This window comes from Carcharodon carcharias, chromosome 16 (assembly GCF_017639515.1).
Source record: "Carcharodon carcharias isolate sCarCar2 chromosome 16, sCarCar2.pri, whole genome shotgun sequence".
Taxonomy (NCBI): domain Eukaryota; kingdom Metazoa; phylum Chordata; class Chondrichthyes; order Lamniformes; family Lamnidae; genus Carcharodon; species Carcharodon carcharias.
This window is the reverse complement of record NC_054482.1, coordinates 15,919,097-15,942,140: the sequence shown is the minus strand read 5'-3', so window position 1 is coordinate 15,942,140 and position 23,044 is coordinate 15,919,097. Positions and strand designations below refer to the sequence as shown.

The 23,044-nt window shown below is 43.2% G+C and overlaps 1 protein-coding gene across 1 annotated transcript in view; it reads left to right on the top strand.

The window, feature by feature from the left end:
- The window catches only part of LOC121289235 (procollagen galactosyltransferase 2-like), a 208,902-nt gene that overhangs the window by 176,879 nt on the left and 8,979 nt on the right, over positions 1-23,044 (top strand). The window contains exons 6-10 of the mRNA XM_041208464.1: positions 1,147-1,266; positions 8,117-8,193; positions 11,448-11,554; positions 14,138-14,270; positions 16,660-16,787. Coding sequence (XP_041064398.1) covers positions 1,147-1,266; positions 8,117-8,193; positions 11,448-11,554; positions 14,138-14,270; positions 16,660-16,787 — 565 coding nt within the window. The remainder of the gene's footprint in view (positions 1-1,146; positions 1,267-8,116; positions 8,194-11,447; positions 11,555-14,137; positions 14,271-16,659; positions 16,788-23,044) is intronic.

The following is a 23,044-nucleotide window of genomic DNA, read 5'->3' as shown; positions in this document are numbered from 1 at the left end:
ATGTATATCTGTCACAAGACCACTCCTAATTATTATCCCATAATAGGCATAAGGGCCACCTATTATAATGAGGGTGCTTGTTTAATATTGGGCAGGAATTTTAGGTCAGCAGGCGAGCGCGATAAGCAGGCCCAGGATTGGCTGGGGAACGGACCAACGTCCACAATCAGCCCCTGACCGCAATTTCACACAGGCTGGCCAATTAGCGGCCAGCCAGCAGGAAGCGCGTGCTGAAATGCTCAGCGCTGCCAGAGTTGGGGCAGGAGGAGGGCTGGCGCTGAGTGAAAGCTCTCTGAAGGCAGAAGGATGCCTCAGGGAGCTGAAGGCTTTAAGACCAATAAATAAAGCTTTTAAAATCAGGAAAAAAAATGCCCACACATCGCAATCAGTCACCCGAATACCTACGGGACAAAAATGCTGTCCATAGATAGATTTTTATTTTTCTTATTTAATAATGGAAACCTCATCATGGCCTTGGATGAGGTTTGATGGAAAATGCAAAGTCCGCCTGGCCGATTTGCCTGTCCGCCAACCGTGAGGTTGGACAAACCACGAAAAATTGGAGGCAGTTACAATTTTAATTACCTTAGTAGGCCTCTTAATTGTCAGCGGGCCGCTTCCGACTTGTGTGCACGCCTGCTGACCAAAATAACCTGCGAGCGCGGGATGACGTTGGGGCGCTCGCCCGAGGTCCATCCCACGCGATTTTGCGTCCGAACACTGCTGACCTAAAAATTCTGCACATTGTTTTAAGTTTGTTCTCGAAAACTGGACCTTGGTCAGCTTTGCGCAGTTAAAGTTATAGGTTCCAGCAAGATAATAGGGCTCGAGGCCTGGTATTCTTTTATCTGATTGTGGTTTTAATTTTCAGGGCTAGCATTATATGCTTACACGCCAGTGTAATAGCAGCCATGGAATACTAATTTAGATGTGTGTATCTTATTGGCGAATTCACATTATGGAGGGAGTTAACCATGTTGCTTTGCAAACTAGTTTTGACCCCTGTTAGAATATGCTTTACCGTGAGTTTACCTAAGTAATTTTTAACCTAATATTCCTGCATTAGTTCCATATTATTTGACCCTTATTTCTTCCTATCCTAACAGAACAAATGCTGAGCATTTTCTGTTTTCTGTTTTGTTTTAGAGATCCAGATGCACATATGCAACAGAGAGCACTACGGCTACCTTCCAGTGCCCCTAAAGGCCCAGCAGTCCTTACAGGAGGATGTTGAAAGCTTTGTCCACGTTCTCATTGAAAGAATGAGTAAGTTTACTGACAAAGACAGAAAAAAAAGACTTTGTATCTGCCACAAAGCATTTTCTGACAAATAGTGTTTAAATCCTCCAAGTACTATGGAACATTCCAGAAGAAAGAATCACCAAAACATGGTCAAGGTGTGAAATGCTGGCTTTTTATTAGAGAAATCATTCGGACACCATGTTATTTCTTCACCTACTTTCCTTCATTAAGTTAAACAGTTAGGAAATCCATGAAGAATTAATGTAACTTCATGATTATAGACTGGTTCAGTAGGAATCAATGGTCCATTAAATTAAAAACCCAGATGTGCTTCCTTCCAGGTTCTCTTTTGTTCCAAATAACATTCTAAGCTCCCACCATCACAATGACAAGTGTTTGGCATCTGGGATTCCTTTGAACCCAAAATTTGTTTGTTTATTTTTGTGAGTGATGAAAATGTAAAAGTTAATAAGCTTACATCACACAGTTCCATCCAGCTGTCATCATACAATTATGAGTTCATGGAACTAAGGAAGATGGTCTGGACTCTCCATTAGAAGTTACTGTAAAAGTACTACACCAGAGCAGAAGATTGTGAACCAGAGTCTGGGGTTTTTGAGTACAATGTGACATGGGAACCTCAGCTTAGCCCCACAGTAAGAAAATAAGAACTACAATCCCAACACGTAATGTTGCGGAAAGACACATTTATGTTGTTCCTTTGTTCTAGAGTAATAGAATTCAAAAGCAGAGCAGTTATGTTATACTTATAGAAGCTTGGTTAGCTAGCACTTTAGAGTACTTTGCACAATTCTGTTCTCCACATTCCAAAAGGGAGGTGGAGCAGTGGAGAAAGTGCAAGAAAAATTTACAGTGATGATACCAGAACTGAGGGGTCATACCTGAACAGACTGGGGCTATTTTCTCTAAGTAAGACAAAGCTAAGAGGTGGTGTGACAGAGGTCTTTAAAATGATAGAAATGTTTGATAGGGTTGCTGCAGAGAACATGTATTCACTTGCAAGGGAATCTAAAATTGGGGTTATAAATATAAGATTGTCATTAATCCTATAAAGAAATCAGGAGAAACTCCTTTGTTTGGTGAGTGGTTAGAATATGGAACTTGCCACAACATGGGGTGTTTGAGGCAATTAGCATAGAGGCATATATGCTAGGTAAGTACATGAAGTTAAAAGGAATGGAAAGATATGTGATAGGGTGAGGTGAAGTTGGGTGGGAGCAGACTTTTGTGGAGCAATAACTCCAGCAAAGACCCACTGGGCCAAATGGTCTGTTTCTGTGCTGTAAAATTCTGTCATTATATGTACTTGTTCGGGGCCTAAACCCAAATGTAGATTTGGAAACATAGGAACAGGTTTAGGCCATTTGATGCCACAAACCCGCTGTACCATTCAGCTAGGTCATGACTAATCTGTATGTCAACGCCGTATAGTTGCCTTCGCTACATATCCTTTGATACTCTTAACTAACAACATTTTATCAATCTCAATCTTGAAAGTTTCAGTTGTCCTTGTGAATTTAATACACGTCATTGATGTAAAAAGACAGCCAATATTTTTCGTCACCGTTTATATCATGAAGCAACCTAACACGTTGATCTTCAGTTTAAGTTGCAGCTTTTGTTAAATATTGTTACTTAGAATCTTTTCTTTTCCAATGAAGGTGAAATTGTATTTTCTAAAGGTATATTGACACTGCACCTATAGTATCAGTGCTAAGCCGCCTGACTTCACACCAACTATGCACTTACAGTCTAAATGTGTTCTGGATCTGAATGTGCAACACATGATGATGAAAGTTAGCATTGCAGTCTATGACATGAAGCAAAACAGTGAAGAAGAGATTGGGGAGAGGTAGATTAGGATCTATGAAAACTATTGGTTTTCCAGCGGCTATTTTAAAGTCCTTATGGCAAACTAATGGCTCCTCCCACGGGTACTATTTAAAGTTGTAGAAAAATGTAAATGTTTGCTCACAAAAGCTGAAACCACTTTGCCGCAGTATGACATTGCAGCCTAACTGGCCTAGTTAACAGTCACTTAAATTCAGGATGTTGGACTTGGTCAGGAAAAATAATGATTGTACAATGAGAGTTAAACATCTATCCCTTGGACATACAAATCGCACCAATAGTTTATTGAAAACTACCTGATGTAGAGTTGACTTTTAAGTTAGTTTGAGACCATTCTGGCTGAAAAGAACTTAAAAATGTGGAAACTGTTTTACTTACCCAGATGTCCAATTGACTTAAAGTTATTTAAGCTTGGGCTGTTGGGGGTGGGGTCAGTGGTATGGCAAGGCGTGGGTAGGCAAGAAAGTGCAACAATGATGACAAATAGACCTGTTGACCTGCTGATAAAACAGTGAGGAGAATCATGTCCATAAAATGCAGTGAACTGATAGGAAAGGAGGTGTGAGCAAAGCAGCTGTAAGTTCATGAGTCTCAATCTTTATGAATGATGAGAGAAACAGAAAGCAAGCAGCGAATTTGATTTGTATGGACAGTCATCTGGAGAAAAAAAGCTGAGTACAATTTGCCAGCAGTTTAGTTCAGCAATAGTGTCCCAATGAAGATTATGTTGCTCTGCGACCATTTTTACCTGCGCAACAAGGATACAGGAATCATTCGGTGGGCAGGATTTTACCGTCGGCAAGCAGGGGGCGGGACCCGCTTGCCGACACGTAAAATGACGTGGGGCGGAACTCCCGATGTCACTCCTCCCCATTTAAATTTTCAGGAAGGAGGGGGCGCAGCAAAATCAGCTGCGGGCCCTCCGACCTGTCAATGGCCAATTGAGGCCATAGGCAGAGCAGTTAAAGTAATTAGTGGACCTGCCCGTCCAACCTTAAGGCCGGGAGCCCCGGCGGGAATTAGAAAATATATGAAACCTCATCCACGGGCGGGATGAGGTTTCATGTAGGGTTTGAAAAATTTTAATAAAGTTTTGTTGGAAATTATGAACATGTCCCAACTCATGTGACATTGTCACATGAGGGGACATGTAAGGGAAATTTTTTTTCTATGTTTAACATTTTTGCATGTAGAGACTGCACTTAGCCTCAGGGGGATGAGTGTGCTCTTTCGTGCGCATGCCTGAAAGAGCGCACTCTTGATTTTAGGGGTTCCTCCCCACCCGCACAGAGAGTGTGTGGTGCTTCCCTGCCCACCCACATAAAATGGCGCCACGCCTTCGATCGGGGGCGCCAATCGGAAGCACGCCCACACGCGCCTGCCCATCAACGTCCCCCCCAACAGGGGGGAAAATTCAGCCCAGTGAGCTTCCAGTTGACTCACGTTGTTGAAGAGTAACATTCAGAGTGATCAGAGTGATTTTTAACCCAGCAAAATACATATGAAAAGGGCAGTAGCAAGCTTGAAAATAGGGTTCTTGGACAACTCTACCATGGGGGTTGTACCAGAGCTAATTTTGTATATGCCGTCAACCAGTTGACCTGGCACACTGTCACCAGTGGTCACTGTGCACAGCAAGCCTGGACCCTGTCACTTTTCCATTCTGTAGCTTGGAGCTGCTGAGGCCAATTATAGCACTTACGCCCACCATAGCTGAAGTTAGTCAATTTGGTAGAAAACAGAGATCAAACCAGGAACTCTTGATCTGAATGATACAGTACCACCTGCTACATTGTGCACATTGAGCTACTGAGGACAGTCTTGTGACTTATCAATTTTACAATTTATTAAGGAACCTTTGACCCTTCACTTGTTAGCTTGGCCGATAGGAATCCCTGACAAATTTGCTGAAGGCTGGAAATCGAGATGAAGATTTCAATCAATAGTGTTCTGCTTCTTTCATGCCAATGGGAATGGCATTGAGCCTGGCGCCACTCGGACAGCTACAAGCCTCCTCCTTCCCTCTACACCTTTCCCCTGACACGGAGCAGGGAAAGGCACCTCCTAATCAAAAATAGGTTTCCAGTTCACCTTAAAATTTTTTTTAAGTAAGTTTTCAAATGAAAATTTGGCAGAATGAAGCAGTTAATGTTCTGCAGCACCGGCCAATCAGGGAAAGCTGCAGGTGAACCGGGCAGCTTAACAGTGTCTTGTTTGTCATTCTAAGCAATTAATTTTGCTTGCAGGAAAAGTCTATGACCCTTGCAATGTCAGCATGGTTCTGGCTCCACAGAAACATTCCCTGTTCCCCCTCTAGCTCAGCTGAATACATGACAAATAGAAAGACTCAAATGTGCACCGGTGCATTTTATTGTCAATTTTGCTTGGCTTCAATGCCCCTCCCTGCCCCCCGCCCTGACTGAAGGGTCTAATAGGCTACCAAAACCCACTGTCGAGGCCCACACAAAATACTAGCCACCTGAGCAAGGTGATGGAGGGAAGCCCAAGGATCCATGCTGAAGATATTGTTGTCTTCAAGATCAGAAGGAAGCTGGGAAAGTTGATATGAAAAAGATCAAATCCAGCCTTGAAGAAACATAGTGTGAAAGCATGTTCGCAAATGCACGCTTAGCACTTTCAACACTGCCACCTCATTAATCTACGGTAATCACCAAGATGTGCCAAAAGCTGCTATAAATGTGAAATATGAACCTCTCTGGGTTTATATTGTGAGTTTGCTGCATCTTTTATTTGCAGCTTCTGAAGTAGAGATGAAAATTGTAATTTGTTGCTAAATCTTCATCATGATTTTCAGCCTTCAGCAAATTTGTCAGGGATTCCTAATAGCCAAGCTAACAGTAAAGGGTCAAAGGCTCCTCAATAAATTGTAAAATTGATAAGTCACAAGATTGTCCTTAGTATCTCAATATGTGTACAATGTAGCAGGTGGTACTGCATCATTTGGATCAAGAGTTCTTGGTTTGATCCCTGTTTTCTACCAAGTTGACTAACTTCAGCTATTGTGGGCGTAAGTGCTATGATTGGCAATTGTACTGGCTCTGTCGTATGGCATTGGAAGAAAGCCAACAAACAGATCTACTCACACGTATTATAAAGAACCACAATGCAGTCTTGTTTATGGCCATTTGTGGTTGGGTTATTTTTGTGCTAAATCATCATATGAATTAAGCAAAATGTGAATTTAATGAATTACATAGACTTTACAGCACAGAAACAGGCCATTCTAACCAACTGGTATGCCAATGTTTGTGCTGCACATGGACCCCCTCATCTTCTTCATCTAACCCTATCTGCATGCCCTCCTACTATTTTCTTCCTCACGTATTTATCTAACTTCCCCTTAAATGTATCTATGCTAGTTGCCTCAACAACTCCTGGTGGTAGGAAGTCTCACATTCTAACAATTCACTGAGTAAAGAATTTTCTCCTGAACTCCCTACTGGATTTATTAGTGACTATCTTATATTTATGGTCCTTAGTTTTGGACTGCTCCGATAAGTGGAAATAAGTGGAGTTACCAGATAATTTAAATGAAGCAACTTAAGTGTGTAGATGGCAGTTAATTATATGGAAGTGAAGTTGTTATTTACTTTTGTTTCAAGTGTTTCTACCTCTTTATACCTACTTTGCTGATGCAACTCACTCCCCTTCTCAGTGGAATACTGCAGGATTACCAGATAAAGTACAAAGAACATTTTAACAAATTGTCTCCAATTTAAGTGGAAATGCTTTTACCAGCCTGTGCCTCATGATGTTGAGAGCATTGTCCTCCAAGCATGGAAAGGATATATGCCAACTTAATATACATCAATATTCTGACAAATTGCTTTAAAAAAGTTGGCAATGCCTCAAAAAATATACAACTGGAAAGCGGCTCTGAATCAGGCCTGTGATTTCAAGACAACTGTTTAAGTGATATTGAGGCAAACAAGAGGGCGTCAAGTGATTATTTAAATAGAAACAAGGTGCAGGGGTACAGGGGAAAAGGGCTTGGCCTAAATAGCCAAGTGGTTATGGTACTGGGCTTGTAACCCCAAGATCAAGAGTTCAAATCTCACAATGGCAAACTATGAACCAATGTAACTTCATCTGAATAGGAACAGATAGAAACATGTTTGTACTCAAAGGAGTTACAGGGGAAAAGGCAGGGCAATGGCACCAGGTCATAATGCTCATTCAAAGAGCCAGTGCAGACACAAAGAGCTAAATGGCCTCCTTCTGTGCTGTTAAAATTGTATGATTCTGTGATATTACTTTTTTATTCAATGGATATGACACAAAGTATTAGTTAAGTTGGGAGTGCAGTTATTCATTTTTTGAAGGGAGATGTGAGCACTGTTAATGCAACATTTATCTCTGGATTTTTTTTTGTAACAATTTGTTTTGAATATATTTTCCAGTCCCCCCATCAGATTTGTAACATGTTTCTGCATGTTTTCAGGACAGTGAGCCCCCTCCTCCTTTCTCCCTGCACGGTGTGTAGTTGGTAACCTAATACAAAGGGTAGACAGAGACCACAATAAAGGCCCCACATGCAGGGAATGAATGAATGACCAGTTGACCTGTCTTTTGGTAGCAGAGGCTGAAGGAGGATCTTCCATTTTCAAATCATGCCTGGCCAAGTCTCCTGATTCAGCTTCATAATGTCCATCTGTCCATCATTTTTGACCCCAAATTGTCCACATTGTCAAAAAAGGTGGGGCAAACTGTTAACCAAGATAATTTCTTTTTATTTATTCATTCACGGGATATAGATGGTGTTGGCTAGGCCAGCAATTATCATCCGTCCCTAATTGCCCTTGAGAAGGTGGTGATGAGCTGCCTTCTTGAGCTGCTGCAGCCCATGTGGTATAGGTACACCCTCAGTGCTGATAGGGAGGGAGTTCCAGGATTTTGACCCAGGAACTGTGATATGTTTCCAAGTACGTTATATAAACCACAGTTAAATGCGTACACTGTTAATTGTCCCTTTGTTTTCCAGTTGACCATCCTCCCATGGAGCCTTCAAATAACGTTTCTGTACCTGTCAGACATGCAGACAAGATGGGATTTGATGAGGTAAGAGAAAGGGCAATTGCTGAACATCTAGTCAGAAGCAACTGCTGACATATGAAAGAATTAAGACCGAAGACTGCCAGTTTTTAAGATTGATCTTTGCTGTACCAAGCTGGAAATCCAATCAGTAGAATTTGTGTCCAAATGAGGTTCAGCAGGCACAGGCTTTTGTTCAGGATTAAATTAGGTAGTAAACTGACTATTCCACAAGGACAACAATCTTCCAGGAGTGCAATAGGATATCAATTTGACTTCCCATTGCATTGGTTAAACTCATTCACTACTGATTTAGTAATGTAGTTACAATAGCATAAAATTCTATGTTAACGTAAGTAGAATTTTTTTATATTACATTGATTTGAAAAGTTTATTTATAAGAAGGGACGGCCATCTTTAAAAGCATTGATATTGCATCAAAATGAACATATTGATATCTGTTATTAGATATAATTATGTTGGAATTGATTTAACTTTGAAAAGTCCTAGAAACAATAACAAGGAAAGTTCAGGGCAATGGCGTAATAGAAACTTGCTCTTTAATTAGAAAGGGCTAGGATATGACATAACTGAACTTTGAGAAGGTTTGAGAATCACTGCTAATAGATCTCTCACTCTAAGTGGATCAGCTCCTTGCTGGGGTGAAACCTAGAGATTACATTTTTTTGACTCCTTCATGGGATGTGAGCGTCGCTGGCTGGGCCAGCATTTATTGCCCATCCTAATTGCCCTTGAGAAGGTGGTGATGAGCTGCCTTCTTGAACCCCTGCTGCTGCAACACCTTTCGGCTAATCCTGCTCTTCAGTTCAACTGTTCCTTTAATTCTCACGGCAGCCCTTCTAAAATATCCTAGATCATTACTATGCAAATAATTAAAGGATAGCATTATTATAAATACTTCTTTTTGGGCAATCCCTCAGGATCAAGGATGACTTGTTTCCACTCTGGTTTGATGGGTTCTGAGATAACGGATAAGTCCAATGCGTGATCTGCAGACTCTGCCATGTGTGGGGCAGTTAATGCTTGAAGGATCGGGTAGATGGGGTGTTTGGATGTTTGTGTGCTCTCTCCGATGCCTTGACTAGGGCCTCTGTGTGTTCCTGAAGAAGTCACTCAATGCATTTTGTGCCTTGTCGAATAAACTTTATCATTTTGGCCAGTCCATAAGCCAGGTTCTCTCATGAGCCAGCGGAGATGTTTGGCCTCTTCAGGGATGCTTTGAAGACATCCCTAAATTGCTTCTGCTCTCCTCCTGGGAGTCTCCTGTTGCAACAGAGTTCGAGTAGAGTAATTGCTTCGGGAATCTGTTGTCAGGCGTACGAATGATGTGTTGCGAGCGAGTAGTGACTCAATGCTGGGCACGTTGGCTTGGGAGAGGACCGTCCTGTTGGGCCAACTTTCTTGTCACTGGATTTGAAAGATTTGCAAAGCCATGGCTTTATAAATAGAACAGTGCGTGAAGCATTAGATTAGCCCCTAATTGAATTGTTTCTGGAAATGAGTTTGATAAATTTTGTAATCAAATCAGTCCATTAATCTGAAAAGACCTGACTAATGAGCTGGTTAATTAATGAATACAATCCATGTTGTTGGTTTAACAGCAGTTAATTCAGATTGTATCTAAATCGACCCCTTATCTTCCTGTAAATGTCTTGGCTAATGAAGCACTTTTCTTTCATTGCCACCTGACCGAGCTCATGATATCACCTCAATAAAGTCAGTGTGTGGAAAAGGCTATCACATCAGTCACAATTGAAAGTGTCACCTATGCCAAACCTGCAAAACACGCAAACTTAATTGACTCTCACCTAAACAACAACAAACAAGAATTAGATGAGCAATTTAGGAATGTGTTAAATAACAAGTAGCATCTGATTGAATAGTGCCTGGCTTTTATAAACCTGATGTGGGCTTTAAAAATAATTTGTCAATCCGCAACCTTTCTTCAGGGAAAGCTGCTTTTCACTTCAGGATGTACCCTTTTACAACAATTAGGTTCCGTGGCCTTATAAAGGCAGCCTGATTAAATCCTGTCTTCCTAGCTGCTACCAAGTGGTGTAAGTGCACCCCAGGGAGACCTGCCTCCTGACCTGCTCTTGCACCCTCGGCATTTCCGGCAGCAGTATGACAGAGATGGGGAAATAAGGTATAGGGAGAACTGCAACTAGAAACCCATATCTGACCACTCTGTGGCACAGCAGCTATGAGTTTAAACACATTGTATCACTCTCCATTACCTTTCCTGCGGAATCCCATGTATTCACTTATCTACCATAACTGAAGCCATTCCCAAACATGGCTGGGGTGTTGTGAATTCATTGCTCATTCTGTCCATCTAAATGAGCTCCCACTGGTCATGATTGGAGACTTACATATGGCATTGAGCTCAGGAATTGTACATGCACCAGCTATTCTGTTTGTCGCACGCCATCACTACACCAGGGCCTATCGTCAATGGGACTTCGGCACAGGAATCAAACTTGTCATAAGTGATGCTTCCTGAATAAGGATAAAATATTGGGTGCCACCAACAATAAAATGAGCAACGGGTTGAACTGATTTCTCAAGGCTCTGGAGAATAACTTTGTTTGTGATTGCATATATTATGTATAGCATCCCACATCCGACCACAAAAACTGCAGAGCTGGGTCAATTGACAGGCTAGTGCAATAATCCTATTGACTCATCAAACGATGGAATATTGCCATAATCCAATTCACTCATTAATTCACAGGGTCACCAATTGACAGACTAGTGCAATAATCCTATTGACTCATCAAACGATGGAATATTGCCATAATCCAATTCACTCATTAACTCACGGGGTCACCAATTGACGGACTATTGCAATAATCCCATTAAATCTTCAGTTGATGGAGTACGGCCAACGGGATGAACTCCTGGCTCCTCTTTGAATGGTACCAGACAATCTTTTACATCCACCTAAAAGAATAAAATTCTTTGATTTAGAATCATTATTTCTTAGTCTTTTGCTGGAAAGTAGACAATGGAGGTGTGAATGTTGTGAGAACTGTAGACTTAGTCATTAGCTGTTGACCCACAACCATTTCCTAAAGACTAGTTCTAAAGAAAGCATAGCAAATATTCAAAGCAGATGGTTTAACTTGCCTGTTGAGAACAAGTTCCCAGTGTGCGTCATTGAAGAGATAAGACATCAGCGGTACATAAAAGCCTTTAAAACAGAATGTAATCGCTGCCAAGTCAGCAGTGGTAACCAGTTAATGTGAACTTGCATTTAGATCTTCATGATAAATCTCAAGCGCAGGACAGACAGGAGGAAACGAATGCTCCGCACACTTTATGAGCTGAACATTGAAGTCAAAGTGGTAGATGCTGTAGATGGGAAGTAAGTACCGACCCTGAAGAAGATAACATACAATAACCCCATATAGATTGTATTTACCCATCAAACTGTGAAATTCTATTGCTTTTCTTCAGTGTACACTTTTTTTGGTAAAATGTTATCTGTTGAAGAAAATTGGGGCAAAAAATTCTGGCATCTTTTACACTTGATTTGGGTTACTACTTTTTTGCCATTTGGATGAGTTTTAATGTGGCTAGCTGTTAAAATGGGCCAGCTTCCCACTGAAACTCATGGCGCATGGGCTGCTTGCTGGCAGTTGAAATTAACTTAAGGTTTCCAATACTATTATACTTGCTTGATAAATAGACCCTACTTTGGCTTTGCGGTACTAATTTTATGGGCTGAATTTTCCTGCAGGCATTTAGGACTCTGGCCAGGTCTGTGCGTGGCTTCAGTGTGCCTGCTGGAGCAACTTTACGTGAGAGGGCCTACTAATTGGCGCCTCCACATCCGATGTCCAATTAAGGGTGACAGGTGGATCCGGGATGCAGGAGAGGCCCAATAGGAAGGAAATCAGTAATGCCCAGATGGTAACCCTGCTGGGAGAGGTGAGCGCTGATGGAGAAGAGGGAAATCAAGTTGCACCTCAAAATGGAGGCGCTCATGATGGCCTCCCTCTTCAACGCTAAACAAGACGATAAAGTACTGTCCGGGGCCTCAGGGTGGAAGGGTGGCCCCTCCAGAAGAATGCCTTTGGCTGCCCCTGAATCCTGTGTGCACTGCGGTTCCCCTAGAACTGCCAATTAAGTCAGCCACCCATGGCCCACAGACCTCCCAGCGACAGGCTGCCTCCAACAGAATCAGTGGGCTCCCGATGCAGCTTGGGGCCCCAGGAAAGTTGCAGAGGCTCCCACTGCTTTTCTGGGGTCCGCCACCTCCCCCCCCACCCCAATCACCCTCCCCACTTCCAATCCTTCTCTCCATGAGGCTGGGAAAACTCAGCCCTAAATCTCTGCAATGGTGCGCAAATAAATATTTTAAGGTGCTGCTTAATTTTGGGTAATTATTTATCAAGCACCAGTGTTTATTTTTCCATTAATTTCATTTTCAGCACAGGGTTCCAGGAACAAGCAGAGAGAGAAAAAAAGGGAATTCTCACCAGGAGATAAAATGCAGTCACACAAACCAGCTGGAATATGGATAGAAAGAGATTGCTGAAGAAGAGTCAGGTTCAGGTTGTGACCAGCTGGGAATGGGGATGAAAGAATCATGGAATCATAGAATGGTTACAACACAGAAGAAGGCCTTTCAGCCCATCGGATCCATGCTGACCCTCTGCAAGAGCAACAAAAGAGCAAAACATTCCCCCACCTTTTCCCTGCAGTCCTGCATTTTTTTTCTCTTGTCCGATAATGATTTGAAAGCCGCAATTGAATCTGCCTCCACCACACTGTCAGGCAGTGCGTTCCAGCCCCTAACCACTCACTGTGTAAAAAGGTTTTCCTCATGTCCCCATTGCTTTTTTTGCCATTCATCTTAAATCAGCGTCCTCTGGTCCTTGGCCCTTCCCCCAACGGGAACAGTTTTTCCCTATATCCGGACTCCTCGTCATTTTGAAACCTCTATCAAATCTCCTCTTAATCTTCTATTCTCCAAGGAGAACAGGCCCAGCTTCTCATCTATCCACATAACTGAAGTTCCTTGTCCCTGGAACCATTCTTGTGAACCCTTTCTGATGCCTGCACATTTTTCCTGAAGTGTGATGACCAGAATTGGACAAAGTACTCCAAAGCAGTATTTTATATAAGTCCATCATAACTCCTTGTTTTTGTATTCTATGCCCATACTTATAAAGCCCAGGATCCTGTATGTTTTAACTGCTTTTTTAACCTGCCCTGCCACCTTCAATGATGTGTACACATATACCTCCAGGTTCCTCTACTCCTGTACCCCCTTTAGAATTGCATCCTTTAATTTATATTGCCTCTCCTTGTTCTTCATGAATCAGTTCACACTTCTCAGCTTTGCATTCCACCTGCCACCTGTCCTTCCAATGCATTAGCCTGTCTGTGTCCTCTTGGAGTTAAACACTCTCCTCCTCACAGTTCATAAATCTTCCAAGTTTTATATCATCTGCAAATTTTGAAGTTGTGCCCTGTAGACCCAAGTCCAGGTCACTAATATATAGTGTACCAAGAAACGGGATCCCAACGCCAACCCCTGGGGAACCCCACTGTACACCTTCCTCCAGTCCAAAATCAGAAGCATTGGAGCTAAACCTAGCAGAATAGCTTTAGTCTTGCCAAGGTTCAGATGACTTGATATTGGACAAGCAGGGTTGAGGTTTACACTGCAACCAGTATATATCACTATCAGCTCAGAACAGATTTTCAAACCATGATCCACGTGCCACCAAACAGCATGTTTAAAAAAGATTGACAGGCTTACATTCCAATCCTTCCATTTGATCTGATGCAGTAGAACTGGGGATTGATAATGACAGGAAAAACTGCAGGCTCTGGTCATTTCAGGTCATTTCACGCCTTGGAGGGCTAATTTCCTAATGTGTCTTAACCCTGCTCAGAAATAGGGTACCATAATGTGACAGATGTTTTGTATTGACAGAGCCCTCAACACAAGCCACCTGAAAGCTCTCAACATTGAAATGTTGCCAGGGTATCATGACCCTTACTCAGGAAGAATACTAACACGGGGAGAAATAGGCTGCTTCCTGAGTCATTATTACATCTGGAAAGAGGTAGGATGATTGACCCTCATGTACACGTTCACTTATTTCAGGTATTTCTAGATGTGTTGTCACTTAAAGTGTGTTCATCTACCTCCAGAGATTCCATTAGAGCTCCCTGTGCTTTAGAAATGGTCTGTCAATTGAGGTAAATGCATCTGAGTATCTTGTATTGCTGATGGAGAAGCATAAAATCAGAAACACATCCTTGCTTGGTGTTTATTTTGTTGAGAGTGAGACTGTCAATGTTTTCTATAAAGAGTATTCCCCCTCTCCTCCTATGATGGAGATGGGGAGCTGACCTGCTCAGGTTATAACGTTTCAATTACATCATGACCTGCGTTATACCCAGAATGATGCAGGGTAAAAAGGCTTGACTGATAGCCCTGAGGCATGTGCATCCCTTTCATTATTTGTGTAAAATTAAATTTTGCTTCGCAAGAGGCATGGGCCTGTTTATGAAGCTGCCTCTTGAGGCGAGCATGAGTGAAGAGTTTTGGGAGACAATCCAATCTGTAACATCAACCTCCATCTCAGCCAGAGTGGGCTTGGTAGATGACCTGGACCTAGTCTTCTGCTAACTTCTCTCTGAAATTGTTTCTTTAGGAAATGGTACAAGGTTGCTGTGGGAAATAATTCATCTTTGATCATTTCTATCACTTCTAGAAGGAATAGTGGACTTCTGTATGGGAGCATTCCCATGGGGGTAGAGCAGTAATAAGGTGTGTGGGTGTGGATCATAGTCGTGAATCCACACCTCAGCAACACCAGCTGTAAATGCTCACCAATCTTTTGAATGGCAACCTTCCTCCCTGTTGTGAAACTGATTGTAACTTTACAACTGTCATGTGCATACCAAGAGTCAAGTGTTTAGTCTCTTTATAAAACTAACCAAGGTGCAACGCTATTCAATAGCACAATCTGTCTATACAATTCTGCAGTGCAACTCAGGCCTTTCTTACATAACTCATTGTGGAAGCTTTTTGGATGAACAGAAAAATGAACATTGATGCTACAAGATCACTTGTTTGGTTTGCAGCTGTTAGCCATTTTATAGAGCTGCTTTTCAACTGATCTAATCTTTTCAATCTCAGCCTGAATCTCTAAGCTGGAATCTAATGTGTATTTAATTTGGATACCAGGACAGTGCAACGATTGGACAAGAGCCAAAACAGAACCTGATACTAATTCTCCTGAGGATAAAATCATTTCGCTTGGTTGATTTATATCATTTATACATTGCCTGTGGATTTATTGAGGAATGCTGGTCAAATCTACCAGCCCCTCCAGCAGTACCACTTGTGACCTTAGATAGTAGTTCCTCAGTCATGGTAACTTTTCCTAACGTACATGTACAGACCTGACAACAAGACATGGCATGAGTAATGCATCACCCGATGCAAATGAAGCAGCAATTTTTTCCTCCAATGTCTATTAGCTCGCTGTTTTGACAGTGTTGGACAAAATATCTATTTTCACACACTTTCAAAATTGATGGGTTGAGAATTTAGTCCATCACGTTTACGATCACAAGTCTGGACACCCAGACAAATTGTCATTGCCCTCAGTCATTAAAATAGCTGAGAATTGCAGCTATGTGACAAAGAAGAGGGTGCCACCTATGCCGAGACCAAGGAACTGCAAGTAACCGCGGCAGGGGTTATTAATTAGAGTTTAAAGTTTGATCCTGACAAATGATTTGAAAGACAGTTATTGAAATAAATAAATGTCAATCATAACTTTCAAAAGGAAATTGGATAACTATCTGAAGAGAAAAAAGTTGCAAGACTCCGAGGAAAGGGGGATGTAGTGGGGCTGGATGAGCTGTTCTTGCAGAGAGCTGGCACAGACATGAAGGGCCGAATGATCTCATTCTGTGCTGCAGCCATCCTATGATCCAATGATTTTAAGGATGCCACTTGAGTTATTTAATTACACTAACCAGATTAAAAAGAGTTCTTACTTTAGTAATTCTGCTCATCAGTTTATGGCTGATTTGTAGCTTACCTTCATCTACCCACCTTGGTTCTGTAACCCATAATACCTTTGCCGAACAAAAATCTATCAAACTCTGTTTTGAAATTTTCAATTAACCCCAGCTTCAACAGATTTTTAGAGGAGAGGGTTTCAGATTTCCATAACCCCTTTGTGTGAGGTTGTGTTTCCCGATTTCACCTCTGAATGGCCCAGCTTCAATTTTAACACCTGGATGTGCCCCTCAACCCACCACTGTCCTGGACTCGCCCACCAGAGGGAATGGTTTCTCTCTATCTATCCCACCAAATCCTTTAACTATCTTAAACACCTCAACTTGATCTGCCCTTAATCTTCCATACTCAAGGCAATATAAGCCTAGTCTGTGCAGCAAAACGCTTTTAAATGTTCTGTCTCCATCATTCAGGTCATTGACCGAGGACTAAAGAAGGTCCTTGTCCTAGAAGATGACAATAGGTTTCAGCCACATTTTCGAAGAAGAATAACAAAGCTAATGGATGATATCAAGGAGAACCAGCTGGACTGGGACCTGATGTAAGTCTAAACGTACAATAACTGATTAAATACTGAAGGTTGAACAATGCAGGACCTTTCCGTTTTACTACTGCTCTGTAAATTAGATTTCCTCAGAACCTGTAGCGATGGACCATATAAACAGTGTGCTGACTATACATCGCAGTATGACTAGAACAGTTCTCTCCTGACGCAGAAACAAAAAAATGCTGGTAAACTCAGTGTGGAGGGAAAAACAGAGTATATGTTTCAGGTCAATGATCTTTCATCAGAATGAGAAGTTGGAAATGTAACAGTTTTTAATTGAGTACAGAGCCAGGAAAGGGATAGGGAGGAGGAGGAAAAAAATCAAGGCAAAAGCCTGAGCTGTGTGTTCCAGTTGTCTTTTGGTTCCCAGGTGTTGTTAATAATCACACTTTAAAGTTGGAAAGATCAAAAACTCTTTAAGTTTAATTTTGCCATGCTGTCTGGTACAGTAGAAGGACTGGTTTGAACTGGTTCTGTTATACTTCACATGAGTCTCTAATACAGCTGTGAAAAGTTGCCCCCCAGAACACTTACACATGACAATTAGTTCCTAGCTCTTTACAGATAGTTACAGATAATTCAACAATATATAACTGTGTTTGATAGGGTGAAGGGCAGGAGAGATTAAATCAATCGAAGCAGGGCTAGGATCAGAAAAAGGATCAGAAAGAGCATCTCTATCTCAGAGTTATCTCAGAAGCTTGCAATCCTTGACACCTGGAAGGAAGAAATATGTGCTTTATTGGTGCTGGATGCATAAAATGATTAAATGAACTGTGAACCAGGAGAACTCTGTAATAGAGTGAGTTGGCGCTGCTGAAATCTCTTCTATTCAGCCATTGGGGTTTTGGGGTGTGTGCGTATGTGCATGTATGTTTTTAAATTGCCCAGTGCGAGCAGAAGCTACTAGCTTAACAAGATATTTATTTTCTTGCACACAAAATGTTGAGCACGCATCATCTGCTTGTGAAGAATCATTTGCACGTTTCAATTGCAGGCTGTGTGCATTAGTACAAATTTGCAGCAAACCGCTTTGGGCTGGGCATTGGAGCACACCTTCTGTATGAGACTCTTCATAACTGGCAACCTCAAATATAATGGCCTTATCAGTGATCCAAAACCTTCTATGCAAGGCAAAGCACTCTATAGGTCCCAAATACGGACTCAATTTACTGACCACAATCTCAGACTACACTGGTTGCCTGAGGCCTACCCAGCCTGATTGTCAAGAGGGCCTTGAAATAGGCAGCCAGTGCACCTGCTTGCTACAGTATTTCTATGCTATTTGTAGGATCCGGCACAATTTTCTAATACCGGTGGGCAGACACACATGGAATGATTTTCTGCCCACTACTATTGGACATAGGGCACCAGGCATTTTTAAAGGAACCGCCCAAGGCTGCTCCAAACACATGAATGAAAAGGAGGTAACTTTGATTTTTGATGGGCTTAGAGGTGCAATTTTACAGTTTTAGAGGATCTATATAGGTGCTCAACATCAATCCCCATGCTTTCATAATTTTAAGAAATGCTCTTGGATATGGCTTTTTATTTGAATATTTGTTTAAAACTGTCCCTTCCAAACTTAAATCTAAAAAAAACCCTTCAACTTCTGTGGATAATCTGATGTGGCAGGCTAAAGATTGGTTTATCGGCTTTGACTGTTGATTCCAAACCAGCCTAGGCTACTGGGACGAATGTCTGCTCTGTTGACTATAATGGTATGAAGGGAAGTCAGTGTGGGTAGTCTCAGTTTAGCACTAGAAGAAATGGGCTCACAGTGGAATTCCCCCCCTTAAATCAGGAATATTGCTCAGTGGGACGATAGGATGGTGCAGGAGATGTTGCCCTTCTGATTTTGGATGGAAGCACTTGTTGGGAATCCATATCTCCAGCAGTGATCTTTTTTTAAATTGGAAGGACATTGAATTATTTGGACACTTTCTCGGGAATTCACACAATCACAGAATCACAGTGCAGAAGAGGCACTTCGGCCCATCGAGTCTGCACCGACACATGAGAAACACCTCACCTATCTACCTAATCCCATTTACCAGCACTTGGCCCATAGCCTTGAATGTTATGACGTGCCAAGTGCTCATCCAGATACTTTTTTAGAGGATGTGAAGCAACCTGCCTCCACCACCCTCCCAGGCAGTGCTTTCCAGACCGTCACCACCCTCTGGGTAAAAAAGCTTTTCCTCACATCCCCCCTAAACCTCCTGCCCCTCACCTTGAACTTATGTCCTCTCGTGACTGACCCTTCAACTAAGGGGAACAGCTGCCCCCTATCCACCCTGTTCATGCCCCTCATAATCTTGTACACCTCGATCAGGTCACCCCTCAGTCTTCTCTGCTCCAACGAAAACAACCCAAGTCTATCCAACCTCTCTTTATAACTTAAATGTTTCATCCCAGGCAACATCCTGGTGAATCTCATCTGCACGCCCTCCAGTGCAATCGCATCCTTCCTATAATGTGGCGACCAGAACTGCACACAGTACTCCGGCTGTGGCCTTACCAAGGTTCTATACAACTCCAACATGATCTCCCTACTTTTGTTATCTATGTCTAGATTGATAAAGACAAGTGTCCCATTTACCTTTTTCACCACCCCACTAACATGCCCCTCCGCCTTCAGAGATCTATGGACACACATGCCAAGATCCCTTTGTTCCTCAGAACTTCCTAGTGTCATGCCATTCATTGAATACTTCCCTGTCAAATTACTCCTTCCAAAGTGTATCACCTCACACTTTTCAAGGTTAAATTCCATCTGCCACTTAGCTGCCCATTTGACCATCCCGTCTATAGCTTCCTTTAGCCCAAGACACTCAACCTCACTGTTAACCACCCCGCCAATCTTTGTGTCAACCACAAACTTCCTAATCCTACCCCCCACATAGTCATCTATGTTGTTTATATGAATGATAAATAATAGGGGACCGAGCACAGCTCCCTGTGTACGCCACTGGACAGTGGCTTCCAGTCACTAAAGCATCCTCATCACCCTCTGTCTCCTACAACTAAGCCAATTTTGAATCCACATTATCGTTACCCTGTATCTCATGTGCATTTGCCTTCTTTATAAGTCTCCCATGTGAGATCTTTTCGAAGTCTTTGCTGAAATCCATATAAACTACATCAACTGCACTACCCTCATCTACACACCTAATCACCTGCTCAAAAAATACAATCAAATTTGTTAGGCATGACCTCCCCCTGACAAATCGATGCTGACTATTCCTGATCAAATCTTGCCTCTCCAAATGGAGATAGATTCTCTCCTTCAGAATTTTCTCTAAGTTTCCCTATCACTGACGTGAGACTCACTGGCCTATTGTTCCCTGGCTTATCTCTACAATCTTTCTTAAATAGCAGAACCACATTAGCTGTTCTCCAGTCCTCTGACACCTTCCCCCGTGGCCAGAGAGTAATTAAAAATTTGGGTCAGAGCCCCTGCGATCTCCTCTCTTGCCTCCCTCAGCAGCCTGGGGCACAAATCATCCAGACCTGGAGATTTGTCCACTTTTAAGCCTGCCAACACCTCCAATACCTTGTCACTCCCTATATCAATTTGCTCAAGAACTTGGCAGTCTCTCTCCCCAAGTTCGATACCTTCATCCTCATTCTCTTGGTGAAGACAGATGTTAAGTATTCATTCAACACTCTACCGATGTCCTCTGGCTCCACCCATAGATTGTCCCCTTGCTCCCTAATGGGCCCTACTCTTTCCCTTGTTATCCTCTTCCCATTGATATACTTATAGAATATCTTGGGATTTTCCCTACTTTTACCAGCCAGGGCTTTCTCATATTCCCTCTTTATTCTCCTAATTGCTTTCTTAAGCTCCACCCTGCACTTTTGGACATCCGGGGGGAGTGGGGTGGGTCAGACATCGGAGGCCTGGGCAGACATCAAGGGGTTGTGGGGGGTGTCAGACATCAGGGGGTGGGACATCGGGGGAAGTGGGCGGGGTCAGACGTTGTCGGGGTGTTTGGGGGGCGGGGGGGGGGGGTCAGACCTCATGGTGGGGTGCCGGAGGTCAGGAGAGAGGTCCAAATGGGTCAGAAGGGGAGCTGGGTCTGCGTTGGGGTGGGGAAGGCGGGTGTCCACTTAGACCAGTAGAGGTGGAGGTGTCGGTACTGCAGAGGGAGTTCGGTACTGCCAGGGGTTTCGGTACTGCGGCGGGGGTTGGGTTGGTGGGGAATCCATGGGGAGGTGTGGTGGGGGGTGGGGAATACCACGTGGGCGATGCCGTCAGGGGTGGAGAGGAGACCCCTGGGGGGTTGGGGTTTCGGGGGGAGAGGAGTTCCGTGGGGGGCAGGGGTGTCCCACAAGGGGGTCCATCTGGGTCTTTACAACAGTTACCCAAAAGTTAGAAGTGGTTTTAATTCTTATAACATTTTCTAAGTAACTATTTGTTTAGCACAGCCAGAACCATCTGAAATTTGCGATTTAACTCGCATTTTCGGATGGTGCCCAGAGGAAGTCTGCAGTTCTGGGCAATTGCCATGCAAACCCTGCTGGGGAGTTTGGAATTTGCAGCCCAATATTATGGCCTGTTCCCGAGTATTCCTTTAGTAATGCTGAAAAAAGAGACATGCCTGAGCTTTTTGTCTTGCACTCATCAGGACACTCGCAAGAACACCAAAATACGGGGACATATTAGTTGAGAAAATCTGATGGGGGGGGTGTAGTCTACCTCAAGAATACCTTCACTGGTCAATATATGCATTGGGATTCTTAGGGCAGAATTTTGCCCTTGGCGTGCAGGATCGGCCGGTGTGGGCAGCGGCGATGAGGAAGCTGACCACCGTCTGCAATCAACAGCGCACCCCGATTACACGCTGGTGGGCCCATTAAGGCCTGTCCAACATGATGCACGAGCGGCAGCGCTGAGCGCTGCCTACACAGGCAGGGGTGAGTGGGGTAAGCACAAACTGGGCGCAGAAGAGCGCTGAATAATCTCCCTGAGGCATGGAGCTGCCTCAGGGAAATGAAGAATATATTGAAAAGATTATTAAACAACGGAAAAATTTTAATGAAACACGTCCCCTCATGTGACTCTGTCGCATGAGCAGGGACATGTTTTTAATGAAAAAATTGAAATTTTAATTTTATTTTTATTTGCTTTTGGAAACTTCATCCCGCCCATGGATGAGGTTTCCAAAAAAACGCAAAGGCCGCTTGACTTTTTCGCCTGCCCGCCAGCCATTAGGTTGAACGGGCAGTGAAAAATTAAGCACAATTGATAACTTAATGGCCTTAATAGGCCTTTTAATTGGCGGCGGGTGCACTGGAGTCCGGCCGCCGAGCAGACTATCGTGTGACTGCGCGTGACCGTTGGCACACTTGGCCAACATCATTGCGCGTTATTTTACACTCGGTCGGGTTAGGCGCACGCCCACCCGCCGAGCCAGCAATCCTGCCTTACAGCTCCACACGCTATAAAATTGGTCTCATTGGCAACCTTGTAAATAGGGCCTGAGCCATTTGCTCACCATGCAAGCTTGATGCTGAAATAGGGTGCATCAAAGACATCCTGCAGGATAATGGTTATCCTAGTGAGATCCATTCGCGCTGTCGTAGAGTCATAGTCATAGAGACCTACAGCACAGAAAAAGGCCCTTCGGCCCATTGAGTCTCTGCCGGTCAAACAAGTACCTAATATTCTAATCCCGTTTTCCAGCACTAGGCCCATAGCCTTGTATGCCATGGCATCGCAAGTGCACATCCAAATACTTCTTAAATGTTATGAGGGTTTCTGCCTCTACTACTCTTTTAGGCAGGGAGTTCCAGATTCCCACCATCCTCTGGGTGAAAAAAATTCCTCCTCACATCCCCTCTAAACCTCCTGCCCCTTACTTTAAATCTATGCCCCCTGGTTATTGATCCCTCCACCATGGGGAAAAGTTCCTTCCTGTCTACCCTATTTATGTCCCTCATAATTTTATACACCTCAATCATATCCCCCCTCATTCTCCTCTGCTCCAGGGAAAATAATCCCAGTCTATCCAATCTCTCTTCATAACTAAAACTCTCCAGCCCAGGCAAGGTTCTGGTAAATTTCCTCTGCACTCTCTCTAGTGCAATCACATCCTTCCTATAATGCGGATTCCAGAACTGCACGCAATACTCTAGCTGTGGCCCAACCAGTGTTTTGTACAGTTCCAGCATAACCTCCCCGCTCTTATATTCTGTGCCTCGGCTAATAACGGCAAGTATCCCATATGCCTTCTTAATCACCT